This window comes from Callorhinus ursinus, unplaced genomic scaffold (assembly GCF_003265705.2).
Source record: "Callorhinus ursinus isolate GAN/ISIS: 27379988/994484 unplaced genomic scaffold, GSC_fseal_2.0 scaffold1, whole genome shotgun sequence".
In the NCBI taxonomy this organism is placed as follows: Eukaryota; Metazoa; Chordata; class Mammalia; order Carnivora; family Otariidae; genus Callorhinus; species Callorhinus ursinus.
The window spans coordinates 40,303,147-40,323,109 of record NW_027397063.1 but is presented as its reverse complement, the minus strand read 5'-3'; the positions used below and the strand labels follow the sequence as shown (position 1 = coordinate 40,323,109).

Genomic DNA, 19,963 nt, shown 5'->3' with positions numbered 1-19,963 from the left:
TCAGCAGGGAGTCTGCTTCTCCCCCTCCCTCAGTGCTCTCTATCCCTCTCTCGCTGTCTCTCAAATAAATAAAATCTTAAAAAAAGAAGAAAAAGAAAACAATAACAAATATGATAGGCATTAATCTAACTGTATCAATAATCATTCTAAACATTAATGAGCTAAATGCACCAATTAAAAGTCATAAGTCAGGGGCGCCTGGGTGGCTTAGTCGTTAAGCTGCTGCCTTTCGGCTCAGGTCATGATCCCAGGGTCCTGGGATTGAGCCCTGCGCATCAAGCTCCTGCTCAGTGGGAAGCCTGCTTCTCCCTCTCCCACTCCCCCTGTGTTCCCTCTCTCACTGTCTCTCTCTCTCTAATAAATAAATAAAATCTTTAAAAAAATAATAATAATAAAGTCACAAGTCATCAGAGTAGATCAAAAAAACAAGACTCAATTATATGTTGTCCACAAGACACCTGCTTTATCTTTTTTTTTTAATTATTGAAGTATAATTGACATGTAGTGTTATAGTAGTTTCAGGTATACAACATATTGATTTGACAATTCTGTACATTATTCAATCCTTACCACGGTAAGTGAACTTACCATCCATAATCCTACATTATTACAATATTATTGACTATATTCCCTATGCTATACTTACTGTCTCTCTGACATACATATTTTATAACTGGAAGTTTGTACCTCTTAATCCCCTTCATCTATTTTGCCCATTTCCCAACCCCCACCTCCCCTCTGCCAACCACCAGTTTGTTCTCTGTATTTAAGAGTCTTTTTGTTTGTTTGTTCATTTCTTTTGATTATAAATTCCACATATAAGTGAAGTCATATGGTATCTTTCTCTGACTTATTTCACCTAGCATAATACCTTCTAGCTCTATCTATGTTGTGGCAAATGATAAGACTTCATTCTTTTTTATGGCTAAGTAATAGTCCACTGTGTATATATACCACATCTTCTTTATTCATTCATCCATCAATAGACACATGGGTTGCTTCCACATCTTGGCTTTTGTAAATAATGCTGCAATAAACATAGGGGTGCAGATATCTTTTTGAATTACTGTTTTCATTTTCTTTGGGTAAATACCCAGTAGTGGAATTACTGGATCATATGGTATTTCCATTTTTAATTTTTTGAGGAAACCTCCATACTGTTTTCTACAGTGGCTGCACCAATTTACATTCCCACCAACAGTGCACAAGAAGTCCCTTTTCTCTACATCTTTGCCAATACTTGTTATTTCTTATCTTTTTGATACTAGCCATTCCAAATGGTGTGAGGTGATATCTTATTGTGGTCCTGATGTGCATTTCCCTGATGAATAGTGATGCTGAGTATCTCTTGATGTGTCTGCTGGCCATCTGCATGTCTTCTCTGGAAAAATGTCTATTCAGGTCTTCTGCCCATTTTTTAATTGGATTGTTTTTTTTGGTATTGTTTTTTGATATATTTTGGCTATGAACCCATTATCAGATATATCATTTGCAAATATCTTCTCTCATTCAGTAGAATGCCTTTTTGTTTTGTTGATGGTCCTTTGTTGTGCAAAAAATTTTTATTTTGGTGTAGTCCCAATAGTTTAATTTTGCTTTTGCTTCCCTTGCTTTAGGAAATATATGCATAAATATGTTGTTAAGGTCAATGTCCAAGAGAGTAAGTACTAGGTTTTCTTTTAGCAATTTTATGGTTTCAGGTCTCACATTTAAGTCTTTAATCCATTTTGAGTTTATTTTTGTGTATGGTTTAAAATAGTGGTCCAGTTTCACTCTTTTGCATGTAGCTGTCTAGTTTTCCCAGCACCATTTATTGAAGAGACTTTTTTCCATTGTATATTCTTGCCTCTTTTGTCATAGATTAATTGACCCAATAGGCATGGATATATTTCTGGGCTCTTTATGCTGTTTCACTGATCTATGTGGGGTTTTATTGTTATAAAATTGGTTTTTTGTCTTCAGTTCCTGAAAACACTTCAGAGCTATAAAGTTGAAATAGGTGTCTTATTCAAAACAAACCCCTTTCCACCACAACTGGGCCGATTTTAATGAGGTGACTTTTGGAAAGCACCTAAGGATGGGGGCTGGTTGCCAGGGGAACCAACCATAACTAAAGGATTAAACCTTTCAGTCCCACCCCTTCAGCTCTGGGAAGGGGAGAGTGGCTGGAAGTAGAATCAACTGCCAATGGCTAATGACTTAATCAATCATACCTGTGGAATGAAACCTCCATAAAAACCCAATAGGATGAACTCTGGAGAGCTTCCACAATGGTAAACACATGGAGATTCAGAGACAGTGGCACACACAGAGAGCATGGAAGTTCCATTCCCTTGCCACATACCTTGCCCTATGCATCTCTTCCATCTGGTTGTTCTTGAGTTATATCCTTTTATAATAAACCAGTAATTTAGTAAGTAAAATGTATCTCTGAGTTCTGCTGAACCACCCTAACAAATTAATTAAACCCAAGGTGGGGGTCACTGGAAACTCCAATCTATACCCAGTTGGTAAGAAGCACAGGTGACAACCCAAATTTACAAATGACATCTATAGTGTGTGTGTGTGGTGGAGCAGGAGGGAAAGACAGTCTTGTAGAACTGAGCGCTTAATATGTGGGATACAATGCAATTTCCAGGTAGATAGTGTCAGAATTGAGTTGAATTGTAGAATACCCTACTGACATCCACAAATTGCCTTGTGGTGTAGAAAAACCCCTCACATACACACTGGAAATTGTGTGCAGAACCTTTTTAGTACTTAACCCAGGAAACTGATCAACATTATATAATGAGCTAAACTGCAAGGGGGAAAAAAACCAATAACAACAAAGCAAAGCCAAAAATTATTCTCCTCAATAGCTAGTATTACCTGTTACAAACCACTTAAATGCCTCAAGCTCCCCACCTATGCCAAAACACTTCAAAATCTTATACAGGTAAAAATAATACCACACAAGGTAAAAATAATCCCAAAATACATAAAGAATTTTTAATTATCTTAGAATCTGTGGTTTCTTCCATTTTACACTTACAGATATTTTCAATGGAAAGGATTTCATTAGGAGCCTTCATTTTAAAGGAGAACATGGTATTATTTGTTAATTTAAAGAATTAAGAGGGGGGTGCCTGTGTGGCTCAGTCTGCCTCTGGCTCAGGTCATGATCCTGGAGTCCCGGAATCAAGCCCCCCAGTCAGGCTCCCTGCTCAGCGGGGAGTCTGCTTCTCCCTCTGCCCCTCACCCTATTCATGCTCCCTCTCTCCTTCTCAAATATAAAATCTTTAAAAAAAAAAAAATAGAGGAAACAAAAATGACTGAAAATTTCCTCTTAGCAGAATTGACATCAGCATGTAACAGCTTAAGCCATTCCTCCTTTTTTGTCCCTCTTTCAACAACTAATCAGGCACCCAACCACAAACAAAAGTGCCTTTATGGGAGTTGTGGGAAACAGCATCATATGCCAGGGGACCTAGGCGTCTCACCCACACATGCATCAGGTAATAGGCAGACAGATTCAGCACAGGCTGCAGAAGAGCCAGTGAACCTGCCCTAACCCCTCATGGCCACAGTCGGGAAAAACCTGAAGAGTGCTGACCTGGGCAGATCCCAGTGAATGAAAAAGAATTTGTGGAAATCCAGCCTTCCCTAGAGGAGGAGATTCCAGCTTGCCACTGGTGACAGACTGGAGCGGTTAACAGAAACTGCCAGTGCTGTCCCTCCCCCAACACAACACAGTGTAGCTGAACCATCTGGCAGCATCCTCTCCCAAGAGGGAAAAGGAGAGTGGTGAGTTAATACTCAGCTATCCCTGCTGAATCCGATGCTGGTGGAGAAACTCATTTCTCTCCAGCAGCACCCAGAGTACTGAAGCTGGACCTCCATGACTGGTGGGAGGGAGGAGATCAGGAAAAAGGTAAATGAAAGTATCAAAGGCATTGAAGGGATGCAGTACTTGCTGACTGCGCTGAGAACTTTAGCAGGAAGTTGATCCATAAGCCTATGGGAGAACCTCACCTGACAATCTCCCCACCGGGCCCACAAGCACCCCAACACCCTGAGTGCTAAACTCACACCTCGCCCAACTCTGCAACCAGCTCCTCACATACAATTCCAAGTGAGGTGGCAAATGTAAGTCTGATAAATGAGTGCTATCAGAAAAAGAGACTAATATCTATAGGCAAAGAAGAAACCAGAAACTTGAGTTACAGTGCCACTTTCTAGAAAACAAAAGAAGTTATCAGCAACCAGTCTGGTGGTTTGTAAGACTCAGGGAAGAGATAAGAGCTTAAGAATTGTGTCACATGAAGAAGCAAAAATGTGGAGAAGATGTATCCACATAAGGAGGAGAAAACTCCACATACTATAGGACCAACAAAAAGTTTAACCCATCTGAAGGTAACTAGTATAGATTTGAGGAAGTATCTGCTACCTTAAAGGCAAAAGCAGCAACAAAAATCTACAAGAACATGAAAAATCAAGGAAATACATCATCACCAAAAGATAACAACAATCTTCCAATAACCTAACTCAAAGGCACAGAATTTAACAAGCTATCTGATAAATAATTCAAAACAGCTGGTTAAGGAAACAACAAACTAAGAAAACACAGACAGTTCAACAAAATGAGAAATCTAGAGAGAAATCATAAAAAAGTAAACAGAAATGCAATGAATGCAATGAAAAATGCTATAGAGAGCATCTACAGTAGAGTAGATCAAATGGAAGACATAATAAGTGAGCTGGAAAACAGCAACTTTGAAATAACCCGATCAGAAATGAACGAAGAAAAAAAGAATGAAAAAGAACAGAGAAAGCACATGATCTACGGGATGACATTAAATATACAAATATTAGAAACAGCTGCCAACTTCCTAAACCTGGGGGTATAATTGAATGACCTGTGTTTTTTTCACAGTTCACAAAACTAATAGATCATCCAATCATCTCAATGCAAAAAGACCTTGTCCAAGACACAATATAATGACACTGTCAAAAACAAACACAGAGACAAACTGAGGGTTCTAGAGGGGAGGGGGGTGAGGGAATGGGTTAGCCTGGTGATGGGTATTAAGGAGGGCACGTATTGCATGGAGCACTGGCTGTTATATGCAAACAATGAATCATGGAACACTACATCAAAAACTAATGATGTAATGTATGGTGATTAACATAACATAATAAAATTTAAAAAAAAAAAAAGCACAGCGAATCCTAAAAGCAGCCAGAAAAAAAAAAAAAAAAACACTGTAATCTGAAAGGAACACCCATTTGGCTATCAGCAGGTTTCTCAGCAGAAACTCCTTGGGTCAGGACAAGAGGAATGACATATTCAAAGTTATGAAAGAAAATAAGTGTGGGCCAAAAATACTGCATCTGGCAAAGTTAGCTTTCAGATATGAAAGCGAAACAAAGACTGTCTCAGACAAACAAAAGCTGAGAAAGTGCATCACCACTACATCTGCCTTGCAAGAATGCTGAAAAGAGTCGTTCAAGCTGAAATGATTCACAAGAGAAAAAAAGGAAAAACAGAGCATACCACCATGGAAAAACACCGATTTACAAAAGAAGGCACAAACAAAGGGAAAAAGAAACTATGAAAATACAAAACAATCAGAAAGCAATTAATAAGATGGCATTAGTAAGTCCTTACATACCAATAAATACTTTAAATGTAAGTGGATTGAATTCACCAAGCAAAAGGCAAACAGTAATTGAATGGATTAAAAAAAAAAAAAAAAAGGACACAACTATAGGCAGCCTACAAGATACTTCAGATTTAAGGATACACATAGGCTGAAAGCAAAGAGATGACAAATGATATCCCATACAAGTAGAAACCAAAAGAAAGAGGGGGTGGCTATACTTATATGAGACAAAAAAAACTTTTCGGCTAAGAACAATAACAAGAGACAAAAAAAGGTCATTATAGAATGATAAAGAGGTCAATTCATCAAGAGGATATAACAATCATAAACATATACCAACCCAACAACAGAACACCAAAATATATTAATATATATATATTAATTAAATACTAACAGAACTGAAGGGAGAAATAGACAACAATAAAAGAATAGTAGGGGAGGGCGCCCGGGTGGCTCAGTTGGTTAAGCGTCTGCCTTCAGCTCAGGTCATGGTCCCAGGGTACAGGAATCGAGTCCCGCATTGGGTTTCCTGCTCAGCAGGGAGTCTGCTTCTCTCCCTGCCCCTCCCCCTCTGCTTGTGCTCTCTCTCTCTCTCTCTCAAGCTCGCTCTCTCTCCCCCAAATGAATAAATAAAATCTTAAAAAAAAAAATAGTAGGGACTTCAATACTCCACTGTCGTCAATGGACAGATCATCCAGACAGAAAATCAACAAGTAAACATTGGATTTGAACCATACATACATTAGATAAAATGGACCAAACAGACATTTATAAAGCAATCCCTATCAAAATTCCAATGGCATTTTTTTTAAAGATTTTATTTATTTATTTGAGAGAGAATGAGATAGAGAGAGAGAGAGCATGAGAGGGTCAAAGAGAGAAGCAGACTCCCTGCTCAGCAGGGAACCCAATGCATAACTCGATCCCAGGACTCCAGGATCATGACCTGAGCCGAAGGCAGTCGCTTAACCAACTGAGCCACCCAGGCGCCCCTCAATGGCATTTTTAATAACAGAAAAAACAAAATTTGTATAAAACCATAAAAGACCCCAAAAAAACAGAGCAATCCTAAGAAACAACAAAGCTGAAGGTATCATACGTCCTGATTTCAAACTACACTACAAAGCTATAGTAATCAAAACAGTATGGTACTGGCATAAATACAGAATAGAATTAAGACTGTGAAATAAAGCCCCACATATACAATCAACTAATTTTTTTTAAGTAATCTCTGTGCCCAATGTGGGGCTCAAACTCATGACCCCAAGATCAAGAGTCACATGCTCTACCAACTGAGCCAGCCAGGCAACCCTAGGATCAACTAATATACAACAGGAGAGCCACAAATACTCAATGCGGAAAGCACAGTCTTTTCAGTGAATGGTGTTAGAAAAACTGGACAACAAGCAGACAAATGACTAACCCCATTTCTTACACCACTCAAAATGGATTAAAGACTATGTTGTAAGATCTGATATTGTAAAATCCTATGATGATAATCATATTGCAATATACAAATATCAAATCAACATGTTGCACACCTTAAACCTAAAATGTTATATGTCAACTGCATCCCAATGAAAGGAAGGAAAAGAAAATTCTCCCTTATCTACTGATTACCTATTAGGAAAAATTCCATCCTCCCTCTCTTTTTTAGTTGTTGTAAAAATATGACAAACCAATAAGGACCAAACCATGCATGCTCACAACATACCCCCTTTCTCCTTCCTACCCTTTTCTTCTCTTCCTCTTCTACTTTTACTCTTGTTCCTTGAGTAGCCATCCACAGCTATTCAAGAACAACCAATCTCAGGATACAAAATCAATATACAGAAATCATTTGCATTTCTATATACTAACAATGAAGCAGCAGAAAAAGAAACTAAGGAAACAACCCCATTTACAATTGTACCAAAAATAATAAAATACTTGGGAATAAACTTAACCAAGGAGGTGAAAGACCTGTACTCTGAAAACTACAAAACATGATGAAAGAAACTGAAGATGACACAAACACATGGAAACGTGTTCCATGCTCATGGATTGGGAGAACAAATATTTTTAAAATGTCCATACTACCCAAAGCAATCCACAAATTTAATGTAATCCCTATCAAAATACCAATAGCATTTTTCACAGAACTACAACAAATAATCCTATAATTCGTACGGAACCATAAAAGACCCTGAATAGCCAAAGCAGTCTTGAAAAAGAAGAATAAAACTGGAGGCATCACAGGGCACCTGGGTGGCTCAGTCAGTTAGGTGTCTGCCTTTGGCTCAGGTCATGATCCCAGGGTCCTGGGATCAAGCCCTGCGACATTGGGCTCCCTGATCAGCAGGGTGTCTGCTTCTCCCTCTCCCTCTGCCCCCCTGCTCATGCTCTCTTTAGCCTCTCTGTCAAATAAATGAATTAAAAAAACTGGAGATATCAAAATCCCAGACTTCAGGATACACTACAAACTACAGTAACCAAAACAGTATGGTACTAGCACAAAAATGACATATAGATCAACAGAACAGAATACAGAGCCCAGAAATAAACCCACGATTATTTGGTCAATTAATCTTTGACAAAGGAGGCAAGAATATGCAATGGGAAAAAGACTCTTCAACAAATGGTGTTGGGAAAACTGGATAGTTACATGCAAAAGAATTAAAATGGACCACTTTCTTACATCATACACAAAAATAAACTCAAAATGGATTAAAGACCTAAATAGGAGACCAGAAGCCATAAAAATCCTAGAATAGAGCACAGGGAATAATTTCTCTGACATTGGCCACACCAACATTCTTCTAGATATATTTCCAAAGGCAAGGGAAACAAAAGCAAAAATAAACTATTAGTACTACATCAAAATAAAAAGCTTCAGCATAGCAAAGGAAACAATCAACAAAACAAAAAGACAACCTACGGAATGGGAGAAGATATTTGCAAATGACATAGCCAATAAAGGGTTACAATCCAAAATATATAAAGAACTTACACAACTCAACACCAAAAAAAAACAAATAATCCAATTAAAAATGGGCAGAAAACATGAACAGACATTTCTCCAAAGACATCCAGATGGCCAGGAGACACATGAAAAGATGTTCAATGTCACTCATCATCAAGGAAATGCAAATCAAAACCACGATGAGATATCTCCTCAAACCTGTTAGAATGGCTAAATCAACCACATAAGAAACAACTGATAGCAAGGATGTGGAGAAAAAAGGAACCCTCATGCACTGGAATGCACACTGGTGCAGCCAGTTTAGAACACAGTATGGAGGTTTCCTCAAAAAGTTAAAAATAGAATTACCATATGATCCAGTAACTACATTAATGGGTATTTACCCAAAGAAAATGAAAACGCTAATTCAAAAAGATATATGTCCCCCCCCCCGTTTACTGCAGCATTATTTACAATAGCCAAGATATGGAAGCCACCCAAGTATCCATCCATAGATGAATGAATGGACAAAGATGTGGTACATATATGCAATGGAATATCATTCAGCCGTAAAAAAAATGAAATCTTGCCATTTGCCACAACAGGGATGGACCTATAGAATGCTAAGTGAAATAAGTAAGAGAAAGACATAATACCATATGATTTCACTCATATGTGAAATTTAACAAACAAAACAAATAAAGAATGAAAGAAAAAGACAAACCAAAAAAAACAGACTTTTAAACATAGAGGACAAACTGGTGGTTACCAGAAGGGAGTTGGTAGGGGGATGGATGAAATAGGTGAAGGGGATTGAGTACACATATCGGGATGAGCACTGAATAATATACAGAATTGGTGAATCACTGTACTGTTCACCTGAAATTAATATAACACAGTCTATTCATTATAGTGGAATTAAAAAAAAAAACCAGCCAATTGACCTACACAGCCTAATCCAAGAATTACCAGATACTTGGTGCTAAGCCACATGAATTTTATTCACAAATGAAAAAGAATGCAAAAAGATCAATTTGCTTAAATTTTCCTAAGCGACAACTCTATTCTAGGCCAGTGATAAGGACAACTCCAGGGTCTGCCACCTTTTTAGATTCAAAGCCAAGAGGAAACACCAATGGTCACTCCTGGAGCCACTGTCAGTGGTGGTCTGGAGTGGACCTTACATCCCATATCTATTTCACTCCCTGCCTACTGAAAAACAGCACTGCTGTTTGCTGACCTGTCAGCTCAGGGGTGGACCTGACTGATTAAGGGATAATCCCAAGTGACTGATTCAGGAATGGGCATGTGACCCAATCCTCGCATATGAAAATCCAGAAGAGGCTGGCCGGAAGTTTCTGGTGGATGCCTGCAGTCAAATCCAGACCCAGCCAGGGCTCTGGTAACAGCTATCTGAATTTTACTTGCAAATGGAAAAATGCAAGTAATCTCTTCAGAGAGTTATGAGAGAACAAACTATCTCTTAATCTGAACATGAACAAGGATGCAAACACCTATTGCTATGACAGCATCCTAAAATCCAACCATGAAAGAGGACGCCATGCATAAAGCTAACACAGAGGAAGGAGGGCAGAAATAAGAGACTTACAGAGAAACAGAGCCTCAACTGTGCCCAACTTACCTCCTGACTCTATGGCAAACAAGTAATATTCCTTAATATTAAAGTCAGACAGAATCAGGTTTATTTTACTTACAGCCAAAATCCCTAACAGACTGGTACTATTTTTATAATCGGAAAAATATATATATTTAAAATATCAATGAATAAGGGGGGAAAAAAAACAGGCTATGCTCAATAAGAGCTTATCAGAGAAATACTAATGATCCCTTCCACAACTTTTGCTGGATATTGCTACATATACCTCCTTCTCATACTATGTGATATTTCTTATTAAAACGGAGTCTGTACTTTCCGGAAATGCTCAGATACTCTAATCACAAGAAAAGCATAGTCAGGATCAGAAGCACAGGATGGAAAGGGGATTAAGGGATGGCAGACTGCCAAGCTTCAGAGCCTTTCCCGCTCCCCATCCCCCAACCTAAGCTTCTTTATCAATTTTCATCACAGTAATAAATTGAACAGTTTAAAAGTCATGGCAATATTCTCATCTTGGACAAGATGACCTCTTTAGACAGGGAAAATGTTTCAATGCACTCTACCAAAAGACCTATTGATCCTGGGTGGAGCCTGGTCAACTAGTCAAGTTGAAGAGATATGGCCGAGTCTTAAAAGACCAAAGTGAATCCACAGGACAGAGTGGCAGGAGAGGTAGAGACAGAGAGAACTCAGGGGATCTGCAGAGGGTCCCGCTCGAGTACTCAGCAGAGTACTGGAGGGCCCAAGAGCATGATGAAACTACGGAGGCTGAAGGAAAAACCTGAAAGCATGAAAGACCACCATAATCAGAGCTCCCAGACGGCCAGAATGCTTGGGGACACAGACATTCCATCTATAGCAAAAGCCAAGAAGCAGAGAAAAACCGTAATTAAGTTGGACCTGCAACCTGAGAAGTACCACAGGCCAACAAAAGTAAAAGGGCAGCATCATTTTATCTAGAATTACCCCATAAATTTTGGTGGCCTATGAGTGGCAGGGCAGGGGAGAGGGGCATACTACTAAGTTCCTTCCTAGTGCCAGGCACTTGAGAGGGATCAGTAAAACACAGTCCCTGCCCTTGTGTGCATTCCGTAGTCTTCAGGACAGATGCATCAACTCCCTCCTCTGAGATACTCCTTCGGCTTTTGGCCAGCAGCCAGCTAAAAGGTCCCCTCCTTGAAAAAGCCTTCCTTCATCCCTCTAGCGACTACAGAGTAGCCTGCTTTCCTTTCCTTACCGTACTCTTCACAATTTCTAATTATCACTTATTATTATTGTATGATTATGATTATTGTTTTGTCCCATGCACATTTAGAATATGAGCTCCATCAGCAAAGAAATCATGTCTGTCATCACAGCACAGCATATAACCACTGAAGGTACTCAAACAATTCCTGAATTAATGAAAACAAGAGCTAAGACCAGGATAAGTTTTCTGATGATCAGCATTTCCTAGGCTATTGGTTCCCCTAGTTATGAAGGGGCATACGAAGTACTTACCTCTACCTGAGTCACATTGATGACCAGCACCACCACCATCAGCACTGCAAGCAGACAGCAGAAAAGCCGTAGTTTGAAGGAACTGATCCACATTGTCTGGCTGTGTCTTGATCACCCATGGCCGACGCCATGCTACCTTCACTCCTCAAAACTCCATGTCTTCGTTCTTCTGATCTGCAGATGAGCTTTAAGCTGAATTTGTTTCTTTTCTGCTAGTATCATTAAGAGTTCTTTGTATGGAGGAGAGGCTGGGGTTGATTTAAGCAGCACATTTTTCTTCAAAGGACTCCTTCAAAGAGGGAAGATGAGAATACAGATCACCAACTGCAACAGCCTAGCGTGTGGTAATAGGAAACATGCCACACTTCTTCCTTAACCCTCTCAAAGGTCCAAAGTCATGAGGGGAAAGCAAAGAGCCAGAGCACAGTAAGATCTGTTCCATATTCAATTTGCTCAAACCCAACCCCAGACTTCCATATAAATACAGCGATATTTGTCCCGCAAATTTTAGGTTTTCACTTTGAAGAATGTCTTCAAACCCTTAGAATTAGAAAATTAAAGTCACTGTTAAATTTCTAGAGGTCTAAATAAAATCACTCCCCTTCCCTTATAGTTCAAGTTATATAACACTCCTGAAGTAATTATATTTGACAAGCATTGAGAGGAAACCTGGTGATTTTATGCGGAGTTCTGGAAGACTGTGCAAACCATCCTGACCTCCTCTAGGAAACAAGGAGTGCTGTCCCCCTGCACAGCAGAAGACATGAAACACCCTTTGGACATCCAGCTCCCCCACCATATATGTAGCACTGATGATGCTCCCTCAGCTGAGTAACAGGGCCCAGGAGGGAAGACACTTGCCCTGAAGATATAGGAAAGAAAAGCTAAGCCTGAGGATTAAAAGGAGACCCAAATCCTTCATCATAACTGCTAGAGGCAGAGGACTTCAGAGCCTGCCGCTCCTACCTGTTCCCCCATAGAATGAACTCAAAATGCTCTCCCCAGTTGTTATTTTAGTTTAGGTAAACAGAAAAAAATACTAGGATTTTGTTTCTACCTAGACTCTCCACGGAGGGCAGGGTGGAGAAGTCAAGGTGAAAGGGTGCACAACTATGGCGCAGAGGATCTTTGAATACCTCAGCTGCACCAGAGTTCCCTGCAGCTTTGTACTGGACCTGGCAAGCTGTTCTCCTCCCTCACTCTTCCACTCCGCCTGTCTAATCCTCTCCCATGCCCAAGGACCACGACAACTCCTCCTCACCTCTGCTTCATAAAGGAGACAGAGCTAGGCTATTCTAACTTGCTCTCCATCCTCAGAATTTCCACAGCACTTTCTTCTCACTTCACTTCTCAGCGTTTTCACTCCCCTGTATTTGTATGTATTTCCTGTGCCCCCAAGTAGACTTATACCAATTACGATTTAAAAAAAAAAAAAAAAAACGAAAACCAGAAATCAGGGGCGTCTGGGTGGCTCAATAGGTTAAGAGTCCAACTGAAGGTACTCAAACACTTCCTTGGTTTTGGCTCAGGTGGTGATCTCAGGATAGTGAGATCGAGCCCCAGGGTAGGGCTCCGTGCTCAGCATGGAGTCGGCTTGTCCCTCTCCCTCTCCCTCTGCCCCTTCCCCCACTTGTGAGCTTTCTCTCTCGAATAAATAAAATCTTAAAAAACAAAACAAAACAGGGGGCGCCTGGGTGGCTCAGTCGGTTAAGCGTCTGCCTTCAGCTCAGGTCATGGTCCCAGGGTCCTGGGATCGAGTCCCGCATCGGGCTCCTTGCTCAGCGGGGAGCCTGCTTCTCCCTCTCCCTCTGCTGCTCCCCCTGCCTGTGCTCTCCTTCTCTGTCAAATAAATAAAATCTTAAAAACAAAACGAAACAAGACACAGAAACCATGTATCAGAGAAAAAGCAACTTAGTAATAACAATGCCTCACACTCCTTTGAGTCCCTCACAGCATCTCCCCCCTCACATGATATATGTTGATTTGACAATGCACAAAACAAAAAATTATGGAGGCCTACTCTGTACCACACACTGTACTCAGTGCCAGAAATTCCCATGGAAAAGCTTACACTCCTCTCCTCAATTAAATAGGAATATTTATTCCTCTACAGGCTGTCACCTCTACAGGGATACCAAGCACTGTGGAAGACTGCACTCAAGCCTTTGATGACCCCTCAACCCCTCCCCTCTCTAACACCCAAGCACCCACTCACCCCAAAGTGCCTGTAAATTCTGGGAAGGAGTGGCTACGAACTAGAAGAAATAACTGTCATCAGGGCCCAACTGCTCCTCCGCAGAAACCCTCTCAAGGAGGTGGCCATAAGAATCATAGGCTTCCAGGGGCGCCTGGGTGGCTCGGTCGTTAAGCGTCTGCCTTCAGCTCAGGTCAGGATCCCAGGGTCCTGGGATCGAGCCCCGCATCAGGCTCCCTGCTCAGCGGGAAGCCTGCTTCTCCCTCTGCCTGCCACTCCCCCCTGCTTGTGTTCCCTCTCTGGCTGCATCTCTCTCTGATAAATAAATAAAATCTTAAAAAAATAGGCTTCCCTCACGCCCAGAGAGGGAGAAGACCAAAGATGATACTCCACCGAGATTCAGCAGCACAACAGTAAGCACAGGGTGCATACTGCGGAAACACCAGCAGCTTCAGGAAGGTCAGTGTTATTCAGAGCCAGGGGGGCAGCAGTGCAGCGGAGGTCAGGGGTGCAGCAGCACGGCAAGGGCAGCAGACTCCAGAACTACAGGGACTAGAGGGATGCAGGCAGCAATGCAAACATGCAAGAAACCCCTCATGGCCAAGGACTTGTACTGAAAATCATTCCTGGAGGGGCATGCCAAGAAAAGACCCAACTTCCTGCTAGGAGCAAGCAAAGCACTGAGCCTTGAGAGACCCACTTGTGTATCTAAGTGGATGTGGCTTGAGGCGCACTTAGACCTCTCTTTGAAAAGACATATATTAAAATGTTGATAGTTGCTACCTCTGCGCAGCTTTTTTTCTCCTTCATCTTTATCTTTGTGTCCTAGTTTTTCACCGGGAAATAAAAATTACAAATATAAAGAAAAAAGCAGGTTTCTAAAAGTAATAATTAAAGACGAGCCATAAGGAGAAACAGAGCATTAAACCAAATAGAGGAAAACAATTCAATTTAAAATGAAAAATTTCAAAGGGAAAGAAGGAATCTCTAATCATTCTCTACTGTTTTCCTACAAATATAAAACCTAGGCATTATAAGAAGAAAGTTATTTGCAAAAACAGCAAGATAGTATCATTCGGTATCTCAAAGTGCCTTAGAATTGAGTAAAAACAAAAGTGCTAGATGGGAATGACTCTAAGGAAAAGTTTCCTAGATCAATGAAAAATAAAAATACATTACTGAATGTTATTTACCTTTTTTTTTAATTTCCAGTTCCCAAGAAGAGGTGCTTATTAGAACTAAGGGATTGAGCTTACATCTAACTTTCCTTCCAGTGTAAAGTCCTGAATTCAAGCAATCATGACAACACTTATTCTCTTCTTGCCACATTCAAAGCACGGGTTGATGTTTTCTCATTTTGATACCATTCTTCCTGCTGCAACAGGGATACGCATATGACATACAGGTTAAAGATGCTGAAATTAAGGAAAACATATTTGAAATAAAGAGTACAATTTTATACCAAGATGCACATAGATTTCAGTATAACATAGGAGGAGAAACATTTCCTTTACTACTAATAAAAAACAGTAACTGGCTATTTATATATATTAACTTAAACACAACAAGTCACTCCTGGATCTGAGCTGAAGGTCAAAACTTTATAATTAGCAATATAACTGAAAAATCACAAATCAAAGATAAAAGCTCCATATGTTACTTTTCTTAAATACTAGAATAATCATGTACTTCAACAACCCATCCCACCACTATAGAAAACAAGAGGTATTTAGATCCAAAAGTTAAGATTACTTCAGGAGGAATTTAAATTTGAGTGATCTTGTTTTCAAATCCTTCTAATGTATCAGTCCACCACTTAGTCATGCTTCATATTTATGTTCGAAGGACAAGCCAAAAGTAAAATGCACGGTCTGTTGGGTCTCTTTCGCCAAAGCTGATTAAGACTACCTGCCAGCCAATCTAACTTCTTTATGGCCTGTCGCAACAACCCTAGACTGCCATTATGTATACCTGACCTCCTACCCCATCTCATAAGAGAATTACAGAGTGACTGCTTCATCACTGGGAATTAAAATTGTCAGTAACATCAATGAGATCGTTGAGTTCAGTACTAAAAAGAAAATTAGGCAGCAAACCCCTCCTCTAGGGAACTAAAGTTCTTAGACAACCATTTCACAAAGACAATGTATTACAGGATAACCACACAGCCAGTTTCTGGGACAGTCCCCATTCTAAAAACCCCGAACTGCTATCCACATAAATATAATTGTACTTGCCAGACCAAATGTCTAGAATTTTAATTCAGAATACATGGACCCCCTACATAGAAGACAGATCACAGATTTACATGGAATATAACCAGACTTAAATATTTATATATCAGGGGCACCTGGGTGATTCAGCCAGTTAAGCATCCAACTCTTGATTTCAGCTCAGGGTTGTGAGATCAAGCCCCATGTCAGGCTCCGCATGGAGCCTGCTTAAGACTCTCCCTCTCTCTCTCTTTCTCTCTCTCCCTCTGCCTCTCCCCCTCTAAAAAGTTATATATTAAACTTTCCAAATTGCAGCTGTATAACTCATAAACACAGAGAACAAACTGATGGTTGCCAGAGGGGAGGGGAGGGGGGGGGCGAAATAGATGAGGAGGATTAAGAGGTACAGATTTCCAGTTACCAAATAAGTAAGTTATGAGGATGCAAATATAGCATAGGGAACATAGTGAATAATACTGTAATAACTTGTATGGTGACAGACAGTAACTACACTGATTGTGGTGATCATTTCATAATGTATATAAATGTCAAACCACTATGGTGAACACCTGAAACTAATATAATATTGCATATCAACCATACTTCAATAAATAAATAACAAACAGCAGCTATATTTCACAGGGTGCTGGATAAGACCCTGAAACTTAACAGGCCAGGCCCTAGAGAAAGAACTGGAGACATATCCACAAACATGACAATGATGGGTCACCAAATAAGGTCAACCCTTGGACAAAGAGGAAGCACAGCAGTGGTCTGCAGGACTTGTTTCCCCTGATTCCATTTCTCTTTCATTTATCCCCACCTCACACACCCAAAGTGCTAACTCACCACCCAGGCCTTCCCTTGCCCTTCTTCCAAAGCAGCACCCCATGCTTTCATGGGGGGCTGGAGGGGTGGAGAGGAGCAGATGAGAAGTAAAGAAGTCAGTTAAATAAGTCACAGAGTAGTAAGAGCTGTAAGAAAAAAAATAAGGCACATTGGTAGGCTGTGTTCTTTAACCTTGCAGGCACATTAATATCATCCTGTAAGCTTTTAACAATGCCAATGCTTAGACTAGACTCAACTAACTGAATCGGAATCTGGTGGGAGCAGGGTCCAAGAAACAGCTTTTAAAAAAAGGTTTCCAAATGATTATAATATACTGCCAAGCAGGGGAACCGCTAGTATAAGGTGGCCAGAGGGGTTATTTGTATCAGTGGGTCAGGGATGGCCTTTCCAAAATGATCTCGGAATTGTAACTTACACCGTCCCCTCAGGACAATCCGATTCCAGGGTAACAAGGACAGCCAACCTCGCTTCAGTGATCTATTCCTTCGTTTCCCATCTCAGTAACAAATAACAGCACTGTATCAGGCCAGAGACTGTGAAGGAGACAAGAGACTAAGTACAGTCAAAGGAAAGCAGAACCCAAACACCTTGGAGGAAAGCGTGTTGCTGCCTCCACTGCATGGAATCAGACAATTAATGATTAGGGTCTGGGAGTCCCGCCAGCTTCAAGTACACCCTGATGTTCCAAATGATAACCACACTGAGGAAGGGGAAGGCCCATTGAGCAGTGTGATTTTCATCTTTAGGAAACTGGCAGCAATCCTCCTTTAGAGTAAATAATGAAAAGAAAGGAAAATTTTACAGACAATTACACACAAAATTCGTATAAATCCTGACGGAGAATGCCACTTACCACCACCCTACTGGCCTTTGGTCAAGCGGAGATGGGTGACAGGCCAGGGTTTCCACATCACACCTTGCAAAGTCACACGCTTCTCTCCCCATACGACCTGAATCTGATGTCCCAAAGCGTCAGCTCAGTAATGCCAGAAGAGTCCAAAGTGTGAGAGCATCGCCAGGCAAGTGGCAGCTGGATCCCGGGGCAGCAATGAGACCGGAGAATGGGGCTGAGGAGGGAGGCGTCGCAAGGTGCACCGCACCGAGTTAGGGAGAGGTCTTTGGCGGCTGCACCTGCCCGCCTTGCAGCAAGTCCAGAAAACTGAGCGCGGAGATGCTTGCGTCAGCCCCGCCCCCTCCCTGCCGGGACCCGCATTGGCTCGGGCAACTCAGGTCCGAGGCTGCGGCAGCCGAAGGCTGCAATTCTTCCCCCGCCGAGGGCTGAAGCCTCCCCTTTCTGGCTCCAGAACCTCCAGCCGTGATCCCCAAGTCTGCAGCTCCTCTGCACCAGGCCGGGGACTCAGAGGTCGGCGCGTGCGGAGGAAGGGGCTTCGCAAACTAGAGGCGCTCGCGAGGCGCCAAGCAATGGGTCGCTCGGGCGGCAGGGACCCAGCCCGGCGCCTGCGCACAAGCCGGAGTCCCGCACTCACCGGCAGGCCCAGCTGTCCGCGGTGCTCTCTCCGGTCGCTTGGCATTCGGACGCCCAGATCTGGAGCCGCTGCGCCAGACTGCCTGGCCCCTGCTTCCTGGCCCCGCTACGTCTCCTCACCCCCGACCCCCGGCTACAATTGGTTGAATTCCAGGAGGGGCGGGCCAAGGACGCTGACTGACAGCCGCGGCCGCCCTGCGCGGAACGCTGAGCCCCGAGGCGAGGCAAGCGTTGTGGGCGCCGCTCGTACTGCGGTGCCGCCTTGCTTCTGCGCGCAAGGGGGCCGCCCAGCTGTAGCCCTGTGGCCTGAGCTCTGGCCCCTCTCGGGACCGGCTTCTCTCGCCTTCGAACATCAGGGTTTCCCAGGGACAATCTGTTTCAAGGCTTTTTTCTTGTCAGCGAAAATGACCAAACCGGAGAAGCCCCTACTTGGGCCGTCTTTCCTGTCAGTGGCGGAACGTATTGTTTCTTCTGCCAGAAAAAAACACTATTGGCCATGCACGAGCACTGGGACGACGGATCCTTACATCTTGCCCTGCTTGAAATTAGTCGACTTACTCTATTTGCCCTTAAAACAGCCTGTTCCTTTTACTCTCCCTGTACATAACATAGATCTTGTGACAAAAATGCCTGCATACGTCCCCCCCCCCCCGCCCCAATTCTGGGTTATCCTATTTTGGACATTCCTCTAAGCGGTAAGACCTCCACGGCTATGTGAAATTCAGAAACTGACAGGAGTCCTTGGAAGACAGAGGACCCGCTCAGGAAGCCGGAAGGTACTGCGGACTGCTCTGTGTTCTTCAGTGCACAGTGGGGTTAATGGAATTTATCCCAGCAAAACGCAGGCTCTAAAAATAGACTTACCCCCAGACTATTATCTCAAGGTTGAAGAAGAACTAATACAAATTGCAACTAACATTAATTATTTTTACATTTACTGACCACAATGGACTCTACGTGCTTATTCAGATGTTTTCGTGGCAGGACTACATGCATGGGTGACTAGACCTACAAATGGAAGAAAAGGAGTTTCATTCTCCTTCCTGGAGAAATTCAGCCTTCCAGGGCCTATTCATAAAAGTGGCTTCCGTTGCCTCTGTGCCAGATGAAGAACCCCATATGATAAACTTGTGCTCTAAGTCCTATGTCCCAGACGCCCCATCACCTATCTTTTACAGTTTGGCTGCCTGGTAAGTGGCAAATACTTGAACAGGATATGCTGACTTCTAGGGCATGGTTTTGGACCACATTAGTGATCTCTGATAACCCCTTTCTCACACAGGCACTCATAACCCTGAAGCAGTTGAGTCATCTTACCTACTATATACAGTCGTTTTAGCCACAAACAAGAGCAGCCAGGACCAGAGAGGCCTGCCTATCACTACCAGATATTTTCAAATAAATCTGACTGCAAAGTCACCACACTCCCAATGAAAAATACTATCATACACAAAATATACAATTTGGATCTTAGCCTGACTGGGGCTGACACACAGCTCTGCCTCTTACTAGCAGTG

At 42.0% G+C, this 19,963-nt stretch overlaps 2 protein-coding genes across 4 annotated transcripts in view; one reads left to right on the top strand and one right to left on the bottom strand.

Moving 5' to 3' along the window:
• The window catches only part of NXPE3 (neurexophilin and PC-esterase domain family member 3), a 46,455-nt gene extending 27,815 nt beyond the window's left edge, over positions 1 to 18,640 (bottom strand). The window contains exons 1-5 of one of the 3 annotated variants that reach the window (XM_073892773.1): positions 17,814 to 18,640; positions 17,376 to 17,493; positions 15,092 to 15,273; positions 13,395 to 13,543; positions 11,705 to 11,993 (exon numbers count right to left, since the gene is read on the bottom strand). In XM_073892773.1, coding sequence (XP_073748874.1) covers positions 11,705 to 11,797 — 93 coding nt within the window. In that variant the 5' untranslated portion in view covers positions 11,798 to 11,993; positions 13,395 to 13,543; positions 15,092 to 15,273; positions 17,376 to 17,493; positions 17,814 to 18,640. The remainder of the gene's footprint in view (positions 1 to 11,704; positions 11,994 to 13,394; positions 13,544 to 15,091; positions 15,274 to 17,375; positions 17,494 to 17,813) is intronic. The other 2 variants (XM_073892777.1, XM_025873583.2) reach the window with 2 other exon arrangements.
• The window catches only part of RPL24 (ribosomal protein L24), a 211,137-nt gene that overhangs the window by 137,144 nt on the left and 54,030 nt on the right, over positions 1 to 19,963 (top strand). The gene's annotated exons all lie outside the window — the stretch shown is intronic.